The sequence below is a fragment of the Mesocricetus auratus genome, unplaced genomic scaffold (genome assembly GCF_017639785.1).
Source record: "Mesocricetus auratus isolate SY011 unplaced genomic scaffold, BCM_Maur_2.0 Super-Scaffold_100003, whole genome shotgun sequence".
In the NCBI taxonomy this organism is placed as follows: Eukaryota; Metazoa; Chordata; class Mammalia; order Rodentia; family Cricetidae; genus Mesocricetus; species Mesocricetus auratus.
The window spans coordinates 45,436,905-45,455,479 of record NW_024429188.1 but is presented as its reverse complement, the minus strand read 5'-3'; the positions used below and the strand labels follow the sequence as shown (position 1 = coordinate 45,455,479).

The 18,575-nt window shown below is 39.7% G+C and overlaps 1 protein-coding gene across 1 annotated transcript; it reads right to left on the bottom strand.

Moving 5' to 3' along the window:
- Positions 1-7,493: 7,493 nt before the first annotated feature.
- Positions 7,494-18,341, bottom strand: Yipf6 (Yip1 domain family member 6). The gene is made up of 7 exons (XM_040744234.1): positions 17,963-18,341; positions 16,467-16,595; positions 16,167-16,245; positions 15,316-15,358; positions 13,220-13,345; positions 12,496-12,653; positions 7,494-11,676 (listed from the first exon to the last, which is right to left on the bottom strand). The coding sequence occupies exons 1-7, from the start codon at positions 18,017-18,019 to the stop codon at positions 11,561-11,563; spliced, it is 708 nt and encodes a 235-aa protein (XP_040600168.1). The 5' UTR covers positions 18,020-18,341; the 3' UTR covers positions 7,494-11,560.
- Between the last annotated feature and the right edge of the window lie 234 nt (positions 18,342-18,575).

The window sequence follows — 18,575 nt, the reverse complement described above, 5'->3', positions numbered from 1 at the left end:
TAAATACTTTCTTTTATAAATGGCTTTGGTCATGCTGCTTTGTCATGGACATACAAAAGTCACTAAGATATCTGGGTTCTATCCCAGTATAGTGATTTAAAAGATAATGGCCCCCAAAGGGAGTAGCACTATTAGGTGTGGCCTTGTTGGAGGAATTGTGTTGTTGTCTGGACGGTCTCCTAAGCTCAAGGTCTCTGAAGCTCAAGATACCACTCAATGTCACAGTCCACTTCCTGTTGCCTTCTTATCAAGATGTAGCCAGCACCATGTCTGCCTGAAAGCCACCATGCTCCCTGCCATGATGATAATGTACTGAACCTCTGAACTGTAAGCTGCTACCCCAATTAAAAGTTTTCCTCTATAAGAGTTGCCCGGGTCATGGTGTCTCTTCTTTCTCAGCAATAGAAGCCCTGAGACAACCCAGTACAGCAAAAATTGAAAATAAAATAGGGACTGGAAAAGTGATTCAGGGTTAAGAGTGCTCTTCTAAAGGACCTAAATTCAGAGATCCCAGCACCACCTTGGGCAGTTTACAACTGTCCATAACTCTAGCTCCAGGGCATCCAACACCCTCTTTTGGCCTCTTTGAACACACACACACACAGAGCATGAGGTTATTTAGATACATACATACAATTGCACATATACATATAGATAAAATAAAATTTAAAAATAAACACTCTGCAAATTAAAAATAAAATAAACATTATTGTTTATTGAACCCTTGCTATTTTCTTCATACTTATGTTTGCTCTTCACAACAGACATTTCAGATAAGTATGAACAGAAGAAACACAGATTACTTTATCTAATTTTCTACATCTATTTACTTTTTATTGTTGGAGAATTTCATATGTATATAATCAGTTTTGATCAAATCCACTCCCCATCCCTACTCCTCTCCTATACTCCCCTACTTTTCCCTCCCAACTTCTAAATTATTTTACATTTATTTTGTTTGTGTGTGTGTGTGTGTGTGTGTGTGTGTGTGTGTGTGTGTGTGTGTGCTGCTGTGGCATGCCTGTGGAGATCAGATGACAACTTTTGGGAGTCAGTTGTCTTCTTCCACCATGTGGGGCCCAGGGATTAAAGTCAGGCCTTCAGGCTTGACATGTAGCACTTTTCCCCACTGAACCATCTCACCAGCCTAGCCCTTGGAAACATATTTTAAAGATACAGAAGCACATAGAGGTGATGTGACTTATTCAAAATGGTCTTGTATGATTCTGAAACCTGGGGCCACACCAGTGAGTTTTCATGAGCTCAAAATAGACCTTGTAATTGATAGGGCATTGGAAGTTGTTCAACTCACTTAGCCAGGACTTCTCCCTGTGCAGCTAGAAGACAGAATGAGCTTGTTCACAGTATTTCACTCGAATCAAGAATAGCTTGGCTTTAAGAAGAAAAGGGAAAAGATCCCACAAAGTTCTTGTTAAAACTCTTTGTCTCAGACTTCTGACAAGCTTGTTTTTGTAGTTCACCCATCTCCACTTCTGCCACCATCCCCACATTGAACTGTCTTAGAGATTGCCAAGGGAACATCCCCAGGTCTTGTGGAAATAATCCAGATGTTATTTTGTCAGTAACTGAAAAGGGCTGTACTTGTGACAGTGAGAACATTGCTGTGTTTTCTCTGAGATGACTGCCAATCATCTTAAGTAGTAATTATTTTATTTCTTTAGGATGTTGGGCATGGAGCCCAGAGCATGGGCTAGGTGAGCAATCCATCACTGAGTTATATCCCCACCCCTTAGTAATTCTTTTAAAAACATGACAGTAATGGGTTGGGGGTGTAGCCAGCAGTACAGAGCTTGCCTAATATGCACAAAGTCCTGGTTCAATCCCCAGTGTTCCCAGAAAATCATTCAATCAATGAATGTAGCAATAACAGTCAGGAATTCCAGTTCCAGGTGAACAGATTTTTGTATTGTCTTAGTGCAGGTCTGAGATCTGACTTATTTGAAGATTCTGGAAAAGCAGAGTAGGAGGAAGATTAGAAAAGATTGGAGTTCAAAGCACTCACCACTGGTGAGTCTACTCTTTTCTTCTGTGCAGCATTTCCCAGCTTAGATTTTTCCGCCCCCACTGTGTGTGTGTGTGTGTGTGTGTGTGTGTGCGTGTGTGTGTGTGCGTGTGTGTGTGTGTGCGCGTGTGCTGCCTCTGCCTCCTAAGTACTGGATTTAAGGTTTGTGCCCAGTGAAAAGAGGCCTCTTAATGCTCTGAGGGACTCCAGTCACTTCTTGTCTTATTTTTTCTTTCTCACTCCCTGGCATCCCATATCCCATGCAGCCCTGTACAGCAGTGGCAGGGGCAGCATCCTTATCCCTTAGGATACAAAAGGAAAACATGAAAGAAAGGAAATAATTCCTCTCCACTTAAATGCCATGATCCAACATGTTCATTTAAATATTATTTAAAATGTCCTTTGCATTTTTACCTCATTTTGGTCTCATGCAACTTAGTTAAAATGTGAGCAGTTTCATGATGACACAGCAGACTTCCTATGGTCCCTGCTTTCTGGCAGAAGCACCCAAACAGAAAGTGTCAGGAATCCCACTGAAAGATCTTTAAAGGAGGTCGTGGAGCCTTACAGATGCACTTCAAGCAGAATATGCATGGATCTGACTCAAAATATCACAAAGAGATTTTAAAAATAATGCCTATTAATAGTAATATTAAAATGTAATACTATGGTAGATTCATTGTGATATTGCCATGCACACATACAGTATGTTCTAATCAAATTCATTGTCCATTCTTCACCTTTACCCCTTCCAGTACCCCTCTAGTCTTAGCAATATTTCAAGTCAACTTTTTGAGTTTTCACATCTAAAAGAATATGTGCTACTTGGCCTTCTATTGTCTAGCAAGGTATTGGAAGGGAAAGGGCACCACAGGCTCTCACATTGGCCACTGGATGGCATCAGCCTGGCGAGCTTTGACTAGCACTACTAATCTTTTTAAACAATGCACCCAGAAACTGCGGCCCACTTGCAGGTCCTGGCTTTGACTGATTTCCAGAACTGGAAAAAAGATGCCAACCCCTTTGCAGAGCCTTTTGATGGATGTGTAGTGGTTCACTGGAGAAGGGGATCTCAATTTATTATGAAACCTCAACAAGCATCCATCCCTAAACATATAATGATTACACAGCTCAGTTGTTTATTTAAAAATAAGGGTAGAAAATCCAAAGTGCTGAGATAAGGTATCTTTCATCTTAGACTTTTGTATTAGAATTTACTTAATTAGAAATTAAGTAAAAATATTCTCACATATATTATAAAGTTAAAACTCAGAAAATCCATCGCCAGTTGATGCACTCTCCAATGATCACTGAGGGATGTTCTTTACACACAAGTGAAATGCTAAAATTATGGACCAAAAATGAAAGATTAGGGGTGTGTGCTTACCTAAGACGTGTTCTGTGTCCAGCAAAGTGTGGTGGCACATGACTGTAATCCCAATACTCTGGAATACATTTGAGAGGAGCCTGGGCTAAAGAGTGAGATTGTTTTACCAAAGGGAAAAAAGCAAGAAAATTGTAAAAGTGAAACAAACACCCTAGTGTTAAACTCTCAGCGATCCATTCCTTTGTGGTGGAGGGCACTGTAGAAAGTTTTTTTTAAAACCCTGTCTCAGAGAGAGAGGAGCGATGAGCAAATTGGCAAAGAACGAGCTGGCAAAACCAGCAGAGACAGCTGATCTGAACAGGGGAGAGCTCTTGGACCCCAGACCGACAGCATGGGACCGATCCAGACCCTCTGAATGTGAGAGTCAGTGAGGAGGCCTGGGCAACTTATGGGGTCCTGAGCAGTGGATCAGTGTCTATCCCTGGAATACAGACAGTCATCATGTGTCTATAACATAAAGGGTGATGCTCTCTCAGCCTGGACTGTTAGGGAATTGCCTGGACCCTACCCTGACTGAAATGATAGACTCTAGATATCCCCTATGTGGAAGGAAATGTCGATAGGGTGGGAGGCTGGGGGGATGGTGGGGGGTTGCGGAAGGAGGGGAGGAAGAGGGAACTGGGATTGACATGTAAAACAAGCTATTTAAAATTAAAAGAAAAAAAAGAATATTCCTTCTGCTCCTCGCTGTGTCTGCTGCATCACCTACTCTGTCTGCCACTACCACAGGGTTATATGTTATGTTATCATTTCATCAATCAAACCAACGTATCAAAATCAGCTCAGGACTTCTCCATAATCCATAGTACTTAGAGGTTGGGAAACCATTGAAATGTTCTTCAACAAACAGATGGAAAAACTACTGTAGATGTAATGGGTAGCTATTCCTCTTTACAAAACAAGGGCGCTCTGACATTTCCAGTAATGTGTTATTTCAAGTGAAACAAGAGAAAAAAAAACTCTGCATTAATGTATTTGTATGTTAAGCCTAAAGGATACATGAGCAGTGCTTACTAGGTGTATATGAGGAGTGGGAATAATTGAAATCTGTAGAGCAATGAGTGCCAGGTTACAGTTATAAAAAAAGCAAACCTAGAGATAAAACATTGAGGGGGGCTCTGCTATGTATTGGATATTTTCAAGAGAGCAGACTTAAGTAATGGTTCCTGTCAAAAATATATGAAAAGACAGAAATGTGTGTAATAAAAAATTCAATCTGCTTTTTTAATTAATTGTTTCATTATTTAGTTATTGAATTAGCTAAAAAAAAACCAACCCTGTCTCAACTCACAGTAGCAGTGGGCTCATGCACAAGACTGGCTCCATCAACATTCCATCATGGACTAGAGGGTGTATCACGAGGCTGGCTCTATCGCTCCGTGAAGGAAAGCTACCCTCTGGTGTAGCCACTGATCAATTGCCTTTGCTCAAGTAACTTCCCATTAAATACAGTGCATACACACAAAATGACAGAGATGTAGGAAGGGGACTTGTTGGAAAGACAAAACTTTGGTGTAAGGAAGAAGGGGATAATGTAGGGACACAAGCAACATGCATTATGGGTGTATGCAATTGTGAATGATTTAAAGTAAAGATAACCCTGCTTCAAAAACTGAGTGCATTTGTAAGGGTGGGACTGTAACTCCAGTGGTGGAGTGCTTGCCTTACCATGTGTGATGACCTCAGTTCAATTCCTGGCAGCCCCAAAATTTACCTTTCAAAATTGATTTGAGTGAAGCATTGCGACGAAGAGTACCTGCTGTACTCAATATCCAGTCCTTAATAGCAGCAGCCCAACTTTATCCCGGGAAATGATGCACATAATCAAGAATGTATTTCCTAGCCTGTCTCTGCAGCTAGACATGCTTGAGTTCAATAGCAGCTTTGTCATTTAGTATTTGTGTGGCCTCGGGTGTGTCATGTTGCGGCTTATACATGTCTTGGATTAACATGAAGTGTTCTATGAGCGCACATATGAAATGTACAGTCCACAGTCTCTCTATTGTCAGCAGAGGACTTTCTTCTTTCCAGAGAAGACTTCACAGTAGCCAGTTTCACAATTAAGGATGAAATTGTCTCCACTGTAGGCTCCAACAGTCTTCATGCATGACTTTTAAGTGTCAAGACTATACTTAAATGAATTTGTTTACCTCTATTTCTCTCTTGGGTTTGAGACTGTTTCTCTGTGTAGCCCTGGCTGTCATGGAACTCACTTTGTAGACCAGGATGGCCTCGAACTCATAGAGATTCGCTTGCTGAATGCTGGGATTAAAGGGTTGCACCCAGCACCCAGTCTGTTTACCTGTTTCTTTTTACATTCTCCTGTCTTTTACTATGGACAAAAGCTTGAATCAAAATATCCTCCTATGAGTTGAACCTTGTGGTGTACATGCCTTGTAATCCTCATACTCAGGAGGCCAAGGCAAAGGATGCTAGCCTGTTATGTGGTGAGACCCTGCCTCAAAAAAAAAAAACAACAAAAAACAATAAAAACCAAGGCGCATGGATATAGCCTAGTGGCACCTGCCTAGCATGTGCAGGCCCTGTGTTTGAACTCTCCGCACTATAAGATAGCAGCATCTTTATGGGGTTAAGTGTTAGATGATGATAATACATGAAAATCCATAGCAGATTATGTTTCAGTTTCATTTACTTTTATTTGTAAGTTGTTCTTCACTCTTGCCCTTAAGCTATTGTTCTCATCAAGACTGTCCAAGATACCATGCTCCTTCAACATTAGTGACACCTATAAGCTATGACGACTACCCTGCAGACTTGTATTTTCAGTTATCCAAAAAATATCACTTTGATAGCCAGAGCCAGCACCTTCTCAGCTGGGCTTCAGGCTTCCAAATTATAAACACAGGGACACCCTTCTACCCACACTTTCCTGTCTCTGAATTCAAATGCTCCCCATGCCCTCATATATTGCTTTTAAGCCACTTTCAGAAGGACAGTCTACTGAAGGCGTTCTACTTTCCAGCACAGTAAGCTCTACCTTCACAGTCAGTCCCAGAATTTTCTTTCCTCTTTTTTTTGATGTTTTTACATTTTAAATTAGAAACCAGCTTGCTTCACATATCAATCCCAGATCCCTCTTCCCCTTCCCCTACCAATACCCCCAACCCCTCACCCCATCCCCCCTCCACTCCTCAGGTAGGGTGAGGCCCTCCATGGGGGGGGGATCTCCAAAGTCTGTCATATTATCCCGGGCAGGGCCTAGGCCCTCCCCCATGTGTCCAGGCTGAGAGAGCATCCTTCCATGTGAAATGGGCTCCCAAAGTCCATTTGTGCACCAGGGATAAATACTGATCTTCTACCCGAGGACCTATAGATTGCCAAGGCCTCCTCACTGACACCCACATTCAGGGGGTCTGGATCAGTCCCATGCTGGCCTCTCAGTCATCAGTCTGGGGTCCAAGAGCTCCCCTTTACTCAGGTCAGCTGTTTCTGTGGGTTTCACCAGCCCAGTCTTGACCCCTTTGCTCATCACTCCTCCCTCTCTGCAACTGGGTTCTAGGAGTCAGTTCAGTGTTTAGCTGTGGATGTAGCTGTGGATGTCTGCTTTTGCTTCTATCAATCACTGGATGAATGAAGGCTCTAGGATGGCATTTAAGGTAGTCGTCAATCTCATTATTGGGGAAGGGCATTTAAGGTAGCCTCTCCACTATTGCTTAGATTGCCAGTTGGTGTCATCCTTGTAGATCTCTGGCAATTTTCCTAGTGCCAGATTTCTCTTCAAACCTATAATGGCTCCCTCTATTATGGTATCTCTCATCCTACTGTCATCACAGTTTTCAATTACTGTTTGCTCCAAGAAACTTTTCTTCACTCTCTGATGTTCTAGTTGTGCTTATGGGCTTGGCACAGCATTTGATTACAAAAAGGCTGGTGTGAATAAAGATACAATGTATTAAGGATTAATATAGAGCCGGGCATACCATGTTTGCTCAATAAATGTGATTTCCTTTCTAAACTTGATTGACACAATTCTAGATTTGTTTATTTAGAATATATGTATCATCTTCCATCAATATAGTACAAATATTTCTGTACCTTCAGCAGAAAGGCAGACACAAATTGTCCCTTTCCAGTGTTTTTATTGACACATACAACATTTACAAACCATTTTACAGGTTTCTTTGCACAGGTTTATTATAGGAACGATCAGAATTAAAGTAGAGTACCAAAGAAGACCAGAAATAAACAAGCTTCATTAAGGCAAAGTCTTTATGCTCACCACATTTATCAAATGGGAAGGCATTCAGTTCTCAAACGATTTCAGTCTTATACCCAGTGCCCTATGTGACCAAATACATCCGTATACTATAAACACCCAAAAAGATGTTCCATAGGAAAAATAAAAACAGTTGAGTCTTCAAATTTGAGAAAAACAGACTATATATATATGTGATATGGGTAATTTTAAAGTACTTTGACTCTTCAAACTTTAATAAACAGATTGTGTGCGAAAAGAGGAGAAAAGAGGGTTCAAAGGCAGTAAACCTATTTCTTTCTAAACCTGCCTGCTTTGTTTGCTCAGATGCCAGAGTTCCATTACTCTGAAAAGAGAACAAGGCATAATCTATCTCCAGTCAGTTCTAGGGTGCAAAGGTCAGTAACAGGCGACTCACCCTGGGAAGGAATGTATTTATTTTATGTGCCTAACAGTACAATGCAAACTGCATCTCATCTAATATGTTCTTACCATAAATTCACTTCCTGAATGGCCTTGGACAATTAAATTTCTGTGCCTCAATTTTCTACTGTAAAATGAGAATTATAATACTTTATGTTGAGGAGTGAGGAAATAGAGCAAGCACTAAAAACAGTGCCTGACCAGATGAATAGACAGAAAGCAGACTAGTAGTTGCAGGAACTGAAGGTGAATAGAGAACAGGAGTGACTGGTTTCTCTACAGGGATAAAGACAGACATTCTCAAATTATATAGCAGTGATGGTTGTGGAACTCAAAATATACTATGAACCACTCAATTGTACACTTTGAAAGCTGGATTTCATGGTAAATGTACTTTAATAAAGCTATTACAAAAGTTCTTTTAAAAGTAGAATACTAAATTGGTATAGAGTAAGTGCCCAATAAATGTTAGCTATTAGTAATCATAAAATTATTGTTCCTGTCAGTTCTATATTCATAACAAAAGCACGCAGACTCTAGAAAAGGATATCTAACTTACATACATGGATCCATCAACATTCATACATTTACTTCCATCCAACCGTCTCAGAAACTGACAGTCTAGTTAAGGGTCACTTCAGTGTTCAAACCGGACTAAAACATCAGCATACAATAGATGACTCGATGGTACCCAAAAATATCAACTGACAAATTTTCATTTTCATCTCCAGGAAAAAGCAGGCATCTCAGATACAGTAAGTCAAGTCAACAGATTATATTACACCTCCAAGTACAGGCTTATTAGTCTTCTAATCACATTTTTGGGGGTACTATTTATAAAAAACGGAGTCAACAGTGAAATGATTACCACTCTTATGATACATAAGTTTGCCCAAAAAAAGAAAGATCCCACAACACAATGAAAAGATCAAATTCAACTTTGAGGCTAAAATCCAAACAAAACATACAAATACAAAAAAAAAGTCCTTATCTGATGGTGACTTTCGAGAACCATTCAAAACATTTAAATATGTTGTCATTGGTAAGAGTTTTTGTAATCTAAGAACCAATTAAATCAAGTCTTCACCCTTCCTATAGCTAAGCCATGTAACAACAGTGTCATAGTCTCAGATGTAGAAGCAGCAGGTGATCATGCAAGCTGGCTATGATACCCACACACATTCTGCTTGAAATTCACCAGAAGCATGAAATATCACCAACCTAGAATAGGAGTTCCTCTGTTGTAGGCTTCTGCCCTTCCACTCTTCATTTCTAGAATCAACCATGAGCCTTTGCAGCAAACCAAGAAAAGCTATATTACAACTTCCAGACTCAGGACTTCACTTGTCACAGAAAGCAACAGACATTTTGCATATATTAAAAATTATGCCCCTTGACCATTCAAATCTAGAAAAAAAAGTAATTAATACTCCAGTTCATCTACTTTTTTGGCAATGTCAAGACGGAATCAACAGTACTGTGCATGCCTGGCAAATGCTCTGCCACCGAACTACACCCCCCAGGCCCACATTTCAACTATACAAAAACCATTCATCAAATTACCCAAGAACAACACATTAACCCTCACAGGATCCAATGTGTGTAACCCTCCAAATGCCCTTAAATTGTGGCCTTAGGAATTCAGAGTAAATATTTCACCTGAGTAAACTCCAGTAGAGACTAAATCTCCTTTGTGAAGTATGGTTACTTCTTTATTATTATACTTACTGGGGCAGATTCCAAAAAACTTAGGAAAGGTATTTGAGTGGAAAGCTTAAAAGTTTTCAGATAGTGGGAAGAGATAACTTAAGACAAATCTCAAAAACCAGAGTCAGTTTCAAATTTTTTCTTTACTAACTCAAGAGTGAACCCTAGATTTATCCTCACAGGGCTTATAATTTAAAAGATAAATTACAATATATTCAAATATATACTTCCAAACCTTTCGACAAGGCTGGGATAGCCAGGATAAACTCAGTAATGCTTTGTAACTCATCCCATGAACCCATTTGGCCTGGTGTTGCTTATTTGGTTACTCTGAGAATGGGAAAATTATGTTTTTAGAATCATATATTATATGAAGGTAGTCTTTAAATACAAAATCAATAAATATTTAAATTCTATGATAAAGAAAACACGAAATAAGAAATTTCTATCTCTATAAGTAACTACATATTTACAATGAATGTTCTCTGACTCCTAATTTTTGTCTATTAGAGTTCTTCAATTGAAACAGAAGGTAACAGCTGAGAATCAGCCTGTCTCAGATATTCTGTTCCCTGAAAAGCCTTCCCACTTGTGTGCATAAATATCTGAGCGTACAGGTGGGTGCACATGTGCAAAACATACATATCTAAAGGGGAGCTAACTAGGTTTACAAATAAAGTCTAAACACAAAATAAATTGCTATTCCCCAGCCAGAAACAAACCAACAAATACAATAAAACTCCATATATAATGAAAAAATAAACTGCTGAGCCCACTACAGGAAAGGCAGCAGCTGTAAACTCAACTTACCCTTTGCCATGTTACGTAAACATCCTTCTGTTACTCAGACTTAAGAACACTAGATTTTGTGTCCATTTGGTTAAATGAACACTTGAGATGTAGCCTTCCTTTCTAGTCTGAGGACTGGTCCTTTTAGCTATGTAATATGTAACCTATACCTTAAGAGAAAGTGCCCACATGAGAATATGCATTACAAATCATGAAGTAGATTTCTGTCTTCTGCTACCTAGAAAAGCTCAAACATTGGACCACTGAGAACTTCAGTCAAAGGAAAGTCACAAGTTTGACTGCTAGAGTTGTATATTCAGGAAAATATAAATGGGTGAAAGACTAAAAACTAGAGTACTAGGCGAGGTACTGTTACACATGACAGAAAGGCAACTATACAAAAATATTTTTAAAAAGCTGATTCTTTAGATGTCATTTGCTTAAAAACAAACAAAAAACAAACCAAGTATAGCACTACCTCTGATCAGAATCTGAAAATTAGTTAATGCATGTTTTCTCCTCCCATATCTATAAACTTTCCTAACCTGTCTTTGCCTTCTTAAGTTTGGGGGAGAATAGAAAAAGAAAATGGATACAGACTATTACTACTTATGAAAAGAGGCATATTCTAATAGTCATAAGGCAATGTGTTTAAGAGCTGCACCTGAACAAATATTCTCCAAGCTGAAGATGGTCACCAACCCTTTTTAATTTGCAGAATGGATCCACTTGCTCCTCAAGTCATTGGTTGTTACCCTAATGGATCACAGTAACTTCATCATGCCTTAAGGAGGCATTTTACTATGCGTGGTATGCACATGTATTCGAAAGAAATAACATTAAGAGGAAGAGGACAGTCTTGCAAACATCAGTTCCTTATATAAATGACAACAGTGTTATGTTGCTCCCTTTTAATACCTCAAGAACTGAACAAGGGAGAGGGGAAGTTGCTGGTAAGCCATTCTTTCAGGTGAGCCTTCAGTTCATTTGTTTTCAATGCTTGTATCCAGATTCACTATGGAGTGAATGTGAGTATCATCCAACTGATCACGAAATAGAATAAGAAAACCGGATACACAGCGAGAGCTTTGCGGTTTGGAGGGTGGCTGTCAGCAAGAAAGGCTGTAGATGCTAAAGAAAACAAAAAAGAAATATTTAATATAATCATGTTACCAGAACTACTATTTACTAAACTCCAATGTGATTGCATAATCTGAAATATAGAAGTACACTAAAAATTTAGTTTTATTTGTAGCCCCTCAGAGAATAATACTTCAAGTTCAGTTATATGGCAAGAATGTATGGCTCAGTGGCAGAGTACTTGCTTAGCATGTACAAGGCCCTAGGTTCCATCTACAACTATACACACAAACAGAGTTCATGTATCTAAGAAAAGCCTACTCATCTTCTTATCAAGAATAACCGCTATAGGTTAGGTAGAATGGTACAGATCTGTAATCCCAACAATTTGAGAGGCAAAGGCAGGAGGATTATGAGTTTAATGCCAGTCTGAGTGACATAGAGAGAGCCTGTCTCAAAAAAAAATGTATAGCTTTTTATTCTGTTCTGTGGTGCAGAAACTTGAACCAGGGCCCATAACTGCTAAGTAAGCACTCTACCATAAGTAGAGCCTCATTTTAAAAGTTTTATTGAATTAGGATATTGCTAAATGTCCAGTCTAGCCTTGAACTTTCAATCTTCTTGCCTCGATCTCCAAAGTAGCTGGGATTACACGTGCATACCACCATGTCCAGTGACTTCACATCTTCTAAGTTCAGATGTCTAGCTCACATAACATGGACTCTATCACCTTCAATACTTTAATACAGCAGGTTCTATGGTGGCTACATTCATTTGACAGGAGAATTTCATTGTTCATAATCAGCTTTCCATCTTTAATCCATGTTTTTATCTACTCTGGTACTATAGATATAAATAGTACATACTCACCAACCACAGACCAAATGAACATCACCACCACCACAAAAAGCCGAATCATGAAGTTTATTGGTCCCTGTCCTGCCAAAAGCACCAGGCGGCAAATCAGCATGGCAACTGTCAAAGGAAGGATACAGTATCCAAGGACACACAGGCTCTGAAAGAAAGAACTAAAAACAACACACATCCACAAATTATAAGTATTATTGAGTGGTACCAAGACACATCTTATTGTACAGCTATCTCAGATTCAATGGACTATTGCCTCCTTCCTGCTATCGTATCTATACCTTTATCCTGATGGTAATTTCATGAAACTAGTCCCTTGTTTCATATGCTTTCATTTTCTCTATACTCTTCCTATTCCCCTCTTAGGCCCCTTAATAGTCAATTTTCTAATATCAGATGATCTACTCTAATTCCTAGAGATTTCCCATTGATCTAATATAGTTCTTAATCTAGTCTATTTAGATACCAATTTGAGAATGTGTTTTATCATATGTTCCCCCAAAAAGTAAAAGTATGTATCTTCATAAAGTAAATTTGCTTATAACTTCAAGGTTTGGAGAAAAAAATCTGAAGCTCATCACTGATCTCCAAAATTAATTTCAATTGAGTTGTTGCTCTATTATAATGGTATTAAGGGATCTTCTTATTTGATCCTTAAAAAAATATCAAAATAGCACTATGATGTGCTACCTAGCAAAGAGGAAAGGGTACATATAATGATACTCACATGTTGCCACCAAGAAGTTTTGAATTGAGCGTAATAGTAACTGCTCCAAACCAAACGATGACAAAAACTTCTGCAAACTGTGGTCCTCCATCTTTTTCTCCATCCACAGAGCCCTTTTGTAGCATCCTAAGAAACGGCAATGAAAATTACATAATCTTTTATACAAAGCAACAAAAGCATGCACTCTCACCAGACTGCTATGGCATACCTTATCTGAACAACTGTAAGGAATCTATTATATTTTGTAAGGAAAATACCAATAGAATCTGGCAAGGTTTTCTTATTTAAAATCCAAATGCCTAAGGACAACAAGGAATGCTGAGCTTTGACCTCTCTGGAATGTATAACTGGCTTGCTAAAAGCCTAGTATAAGTTATTGAACCAAACCTCGCTCACAAACAAGAGATATTTTGTTGTTGTTCATAACATGTACAAGAGCTTTAAATTTAATGACAGTATTTTTAAGTTGGGATGCTTCACCCAAGACTATATTTTTGATGGTAGGCTTGGTGATGTGCATCATAACCCCAACTAAGGAGACTGAGGCATAAGGCCTCAGATACAAGAAGAGAATGTACCTATCCAGCGAGGATTAGCTCAGTGGTAGAAAAAGTGTCTACCTAGCATACATAAGGCCCTGGGTTACATTCCCAAGCAAAACAAAAAAGGAATCTAAGGGTTAATATGAAAAGTGAGATTTCTTTTCACACTGGGACTCTGAGACTCTAACACAGTATTGAGTGTAGCTGGTATATGGCCTTCCAGTCATCAGATCAGTACTCTATGTATGTTTGTATTACTTTTCTAGCTATTAGCAAATCTGAGTGTTTGTTTGCTTGCATTTTAAACAAGGTCTACTTGTGTGGCCTAGACTGGCCTTTGTTATCTTCCTGCCCCAGCTTCTTGAGCACCAGGATTATAGATAGGTACCATGCTTAGCTATGAATTTGTAATTCTTACATTAAAGTTCTAGAGCACATGCTCAATAACAGAAATAGTCTTTAAACTTATTCAGTTGCCAATTTCTAAAGATCAGAATATAAATATCATTACTAAAGGACTTTGCTTTGAAGCTGAGTAAATATTTAACTGTCACCTAAATATTCTGTGTCTAAGAATTTAATAGATATAAAATGTTTTGAATTCTGAACTTAGTATGTTTTCCCTGAAAAATACTAAAAAAAAATCGCGCTCATAACCTCTTCTGTTTACATAGGATAGAGAAATTTTATATTAAATCTTGTCTGGGTATGCTGCCTGCCAGTATGTGGAGGATTCTGCATTGTATGGCTATGTGTACTCTATTCCAAATCCTGGCCATTAGGTGCAAAGAATGGCTAACACTCTTTGTTGTCTGGAACCCCTATCATTTGAGGATGGTAGGATGAAAAGAATCCCAACTACTCTGGGAGGCACGTGACTCACACTAATCCTAGTTCTGTTGCTACACATGCCATATCATTCAATTTTATCTTAGAAGTCCAATTTTCTCTGCAAATAAGTAAAGTGAAACTGCATATGCTCTAAAGTTAACTGTTTAAAACACACACACACACACACACACACACACACAGACACATAAATCAAGAGCTCTTAACATATATCCTTTCAAGGCACTGCACTGGTTCTCTTGGTATAATTACTAAAAGTACAAGTAATACTGTATTATGATCTAAATGAGTATATGATAAATTTAAATGTTAACAGCTACAGTGTTGTGGTGCATACTTGTAACACTAGCATTCAGGAGGCAGAGGCAGAGGCAGGAGAAGCACAAATTTGAGGCAAGCCTGAGCTATACAGAAAGTTCTGGGACAGTGTGGGCTACATAGTACAACCCAGTGCCCTCCACCTTTTTTTTTTTTGATTTTTTCAATACAAGGTTTCTCTGTGTAGCTTTATAGACCATGCTGGCCTTGAACTCAGAGATCCGCCTGCCTCTGCCTCCCAAATACTGGGAGTAAGGCATGCACCACCACCGCCTGGCTCAACCCTGTCTTTTTTAAGAGCTCCCAAATGCCTAGTCAAATTTTTCCTTAATTCTGGAACTCCATCAAAAAAGGTCTAGTTCAAATGAAGGAAATGTAAATACTTACAATGCAAGGGTCACGCATAGTATTAACGGGCCCCACAAATCCCCTACACAGAAAGAAAAGACAGGCTGTTAAGAAACAAATATGCCATATTTCCTATCTTTATTCTAATACTTACCTCTGTCTTAGAATCCAAGGAGCAAGTTTAACCTAAGCCTTCCCAACCTTCTGTCCCCACACGTCTTCACCATACCCTCTAAGGTTTATTCCCTTTCTGAGTCATAAATTACCCTTTCTTCATTTCCTAATCCCCATTCCAGCACATTAAGAGCTATGTACAATCAATCTGTCCCCCAAATATACAAAATATTTAGATCAAAAATTCTGCCTGTGACTTCCGGGTCTGGAGGCAATCTGAATCTCATCAAAAGACTTAGGTGATAATCACTTCAAATTCCCAACTACAGCCAAACACATTACCAAGCTCAGCTGTGAGCACTTTTTTTTTTAGATTTTTTTTTTATTTATTATGTATATAGTATTCTGTCTGCGCATATGCTTCAGGCCAGAAGGGGGCGCCAGATCTCAGTATAGATGGTTGTGAGCCACCATGTGGTTGCTGGGAATTGAACTCATAGCCTCTGGAAGAGCAGCCAGTGTGCTCTTAACCTCTGAGCCATCTCTCCAACCCCAGCTGTGAGCACTTTTAAGGTTCATATTTACTGATGAACTTAATACAATGAGCCAAGTCTTTCAATTTCTAAAATTCCATTCTAAATTTCTTCCAAAAATCTATATAACTATTTCTTCCTGTAAAAAACATCAGCTTTATTATATTTGCCTTTGCTTTATAAAGCAGTATTGATAAGGTACCAATGATATGAAGCAAATCCTCAAAACCCTCATATACTCACAATCTCTTAGCAAAACATTACTTCTCCTTGGATATAAAACGTGCATAAATTTCTTCCCCACAGCTTTTAGATCACGCATCTGAAAGACAAAAATAAATTGATGTACAGTAATGATTAAAGTTACCAGGAAGTCCCCTCCATATGCTAAAAAGACTATAACAACTCACTCTCAAAGAGAAAATCTTAAATTTCAATAGATAAAATATACTAAAAGTCAAAGAACAAAACAAATATATTTGAAAGTATTAGCAGTATTTACTCCTATAATACTGAAGGGGTTTCTCAACTAGTCTAACTTACGATGGTATGGCGAACAGATTCGTTTAGCGTAGATCTGTCAAGTTCTCGAGCACGACCTTGCATGGGAATGGTAATCTCTCCTTCTATTGGGATGTCTTGTGAAATTGATATATCAGAAAGGCCAGCGAACTAAGAAAAGATGGGAGAAACAATTAAGCTAGTAACAGATTGCAAAATATCTCAAAAGCATCACCATTTTCTAGAATTGCAACTGTAAATTTCACTTGGGTTTTGCATAGTAGTTAAAAGTAAATGTAGCTCAACATACATTAAGTAATACAGTTAATTCTCAAAGATATCTTTTAATTAACACCTATGGAATCTAATGTACAATGTCACACAAGTACTTTTCACTATTTTGTGATGAGTTTCATCATTTTCCAAATGAATAAACTCAGGTTTAGTGTGATTTTATTGAAGGTCACAACTGAATCTATAAGATGATCTAACTACCTTGTCCCTTCAGTGCTGGGGACTGGACCTGTAAGGCATTACACATGCAAACCAAGCAGAGCTATATCCCCAGACCTAAAACACTCTTCCACAGTTTCATTCCTGGTGGTTAAAACACGTCTGGAACACAGTAGACGCTCAATAAATATTTGCTGAATGAAAAGATGACCAAATCGAGCTAGTGAGGAGCAGAGTCAGGACTAGATCCAAGTTCACCTGGCCTCTCACTTCGGTTCTCTATTGTTAAGCTGCCAATTTAAAATAGAAGAACTGGAAACAACATTTACTGAGCAAACACTACATAAGCAAATACTGTTTGGGAGGAAGAACATCACGGTATAACACTGACTTCCTTATACTCCTCCGTTCATGGCCTTGATTGTATTTGGCACTTCATATAAGTTAAGTCATTTTATCTTCCTGAAAACTCTTAAAGGCGGATACCTTCATTTTAGTTTAAGAGATAAACATCCTCTTTGGAATTAATAGATTCACAAAGGCTTCACTGTGAATGGACTCCAGCCCACCTAAGTTTAACTGTAAAGCTTGTATTCTTAAATAGTACATGCTGTGGTTTTTACTCTAAGGGTCCCGAAGAAGATGACAATGACCTGGAAATAATTATTAGCCTGCTAGGGTCACTGAGCAAGTAATGACACAAGTTACAAACAATAAAATGACAACGTCCTATGGGAAGCAGTTTCTCGTTACTTCTGGTGTACGTCACAATGGCTGGTGATAAGTCTTGATAAAATGACAGTGATCGATACTTCAGAAAGCATTCAAAGCTCAGCATTTAGCACAATTTATTGGACAAGGATTCCCTAGTGTGGAAGGGCAGGAGAGACTCACGAAAATGTATAGAAGGACGGCGGAAGGATGGGAAAGAGTTAAATGAAAGAGCAGGTGCGGTGCTAACAAGTGATGCAAAGGCAAGCAGAGCCAAGGACCTCTAGCTCTCTCAAGCTACGACCCGTTCCCGACTACCGTATGGGAAGTTCTACCTCACCCTTGGTTCCTTCTATCTCAGTACCCTAGCTCACCAAAGGCCTAGGCGTCGCTGTCTCCAATTCTCCAGAGGACTCCTCGGCCTCCGCCATCTTAACACACCTTCGTCCGGGTCGCTCCCATAAGCCCTTGCGAAACCTGAGACGTGGTGAACAAGGCTGGTCAGCACGTTGTCGCGCGAAGATGACGTCACAGAAGGCGCCCGAGGCAGACTCCTCAGTCAGCTTCCCGCCCCTGTGCTCTGGTCGGTAGCCTCTGGGCTCGAGGCCGAGCTCCTTGTTGCTCACTTTCGGGGACCTGCTACCGCTGGATGGCGTTTCGGCTTTCACGCCCTCTACGAGCACAGGCTCACCTCCCCCCCCCAAGTGCCCACAGGCGTCCCGCCGAAAGCAGTGTAACACGAGCGCAGCCGAGCTCAGCGGCGCACAACCGAACACAGCCGAACCTAGTCGAGCGCAGCCGAGCTCAGCGGCGCACAGCCGAACACAGCCGAACCTAGTCGAGCGCAGCCGAGCTCAGCGGCGCACAGCCGAACCTGGCCGAACACACTCGAGCCCAGCGCCTCCCAGCCGAACCTAGTCGAGCACAGCCGAGCACAGCGGCACACTGCCGAACCTGGCCGAACACAGCCGAGCATGGAGGAGCACA

Coding starts and splice junctions, on each gene's coding strand:
- Yipf6 (XM_040744234.1), bottom strand. CDS start 18,019: ATGGCGGAGGCCGAGGAGTCCTCTGGAGAATTGGAGACAGCGACGCCT. Junction 13,346..15,315: donor CTATGCGTGACCCTTGCATT/GTAAGTATTTAC, acceptor GCCGTTTCTTAG/GATGCTACAAAAGGGCTCTG. Junction 12,654..13,219: donor AAACTTCTTGGTGGCAACAT/GTGAGTATCATT, acceptor TGTTGTTTTTAG/TTCTTTCTTTCAGAGCCTGT.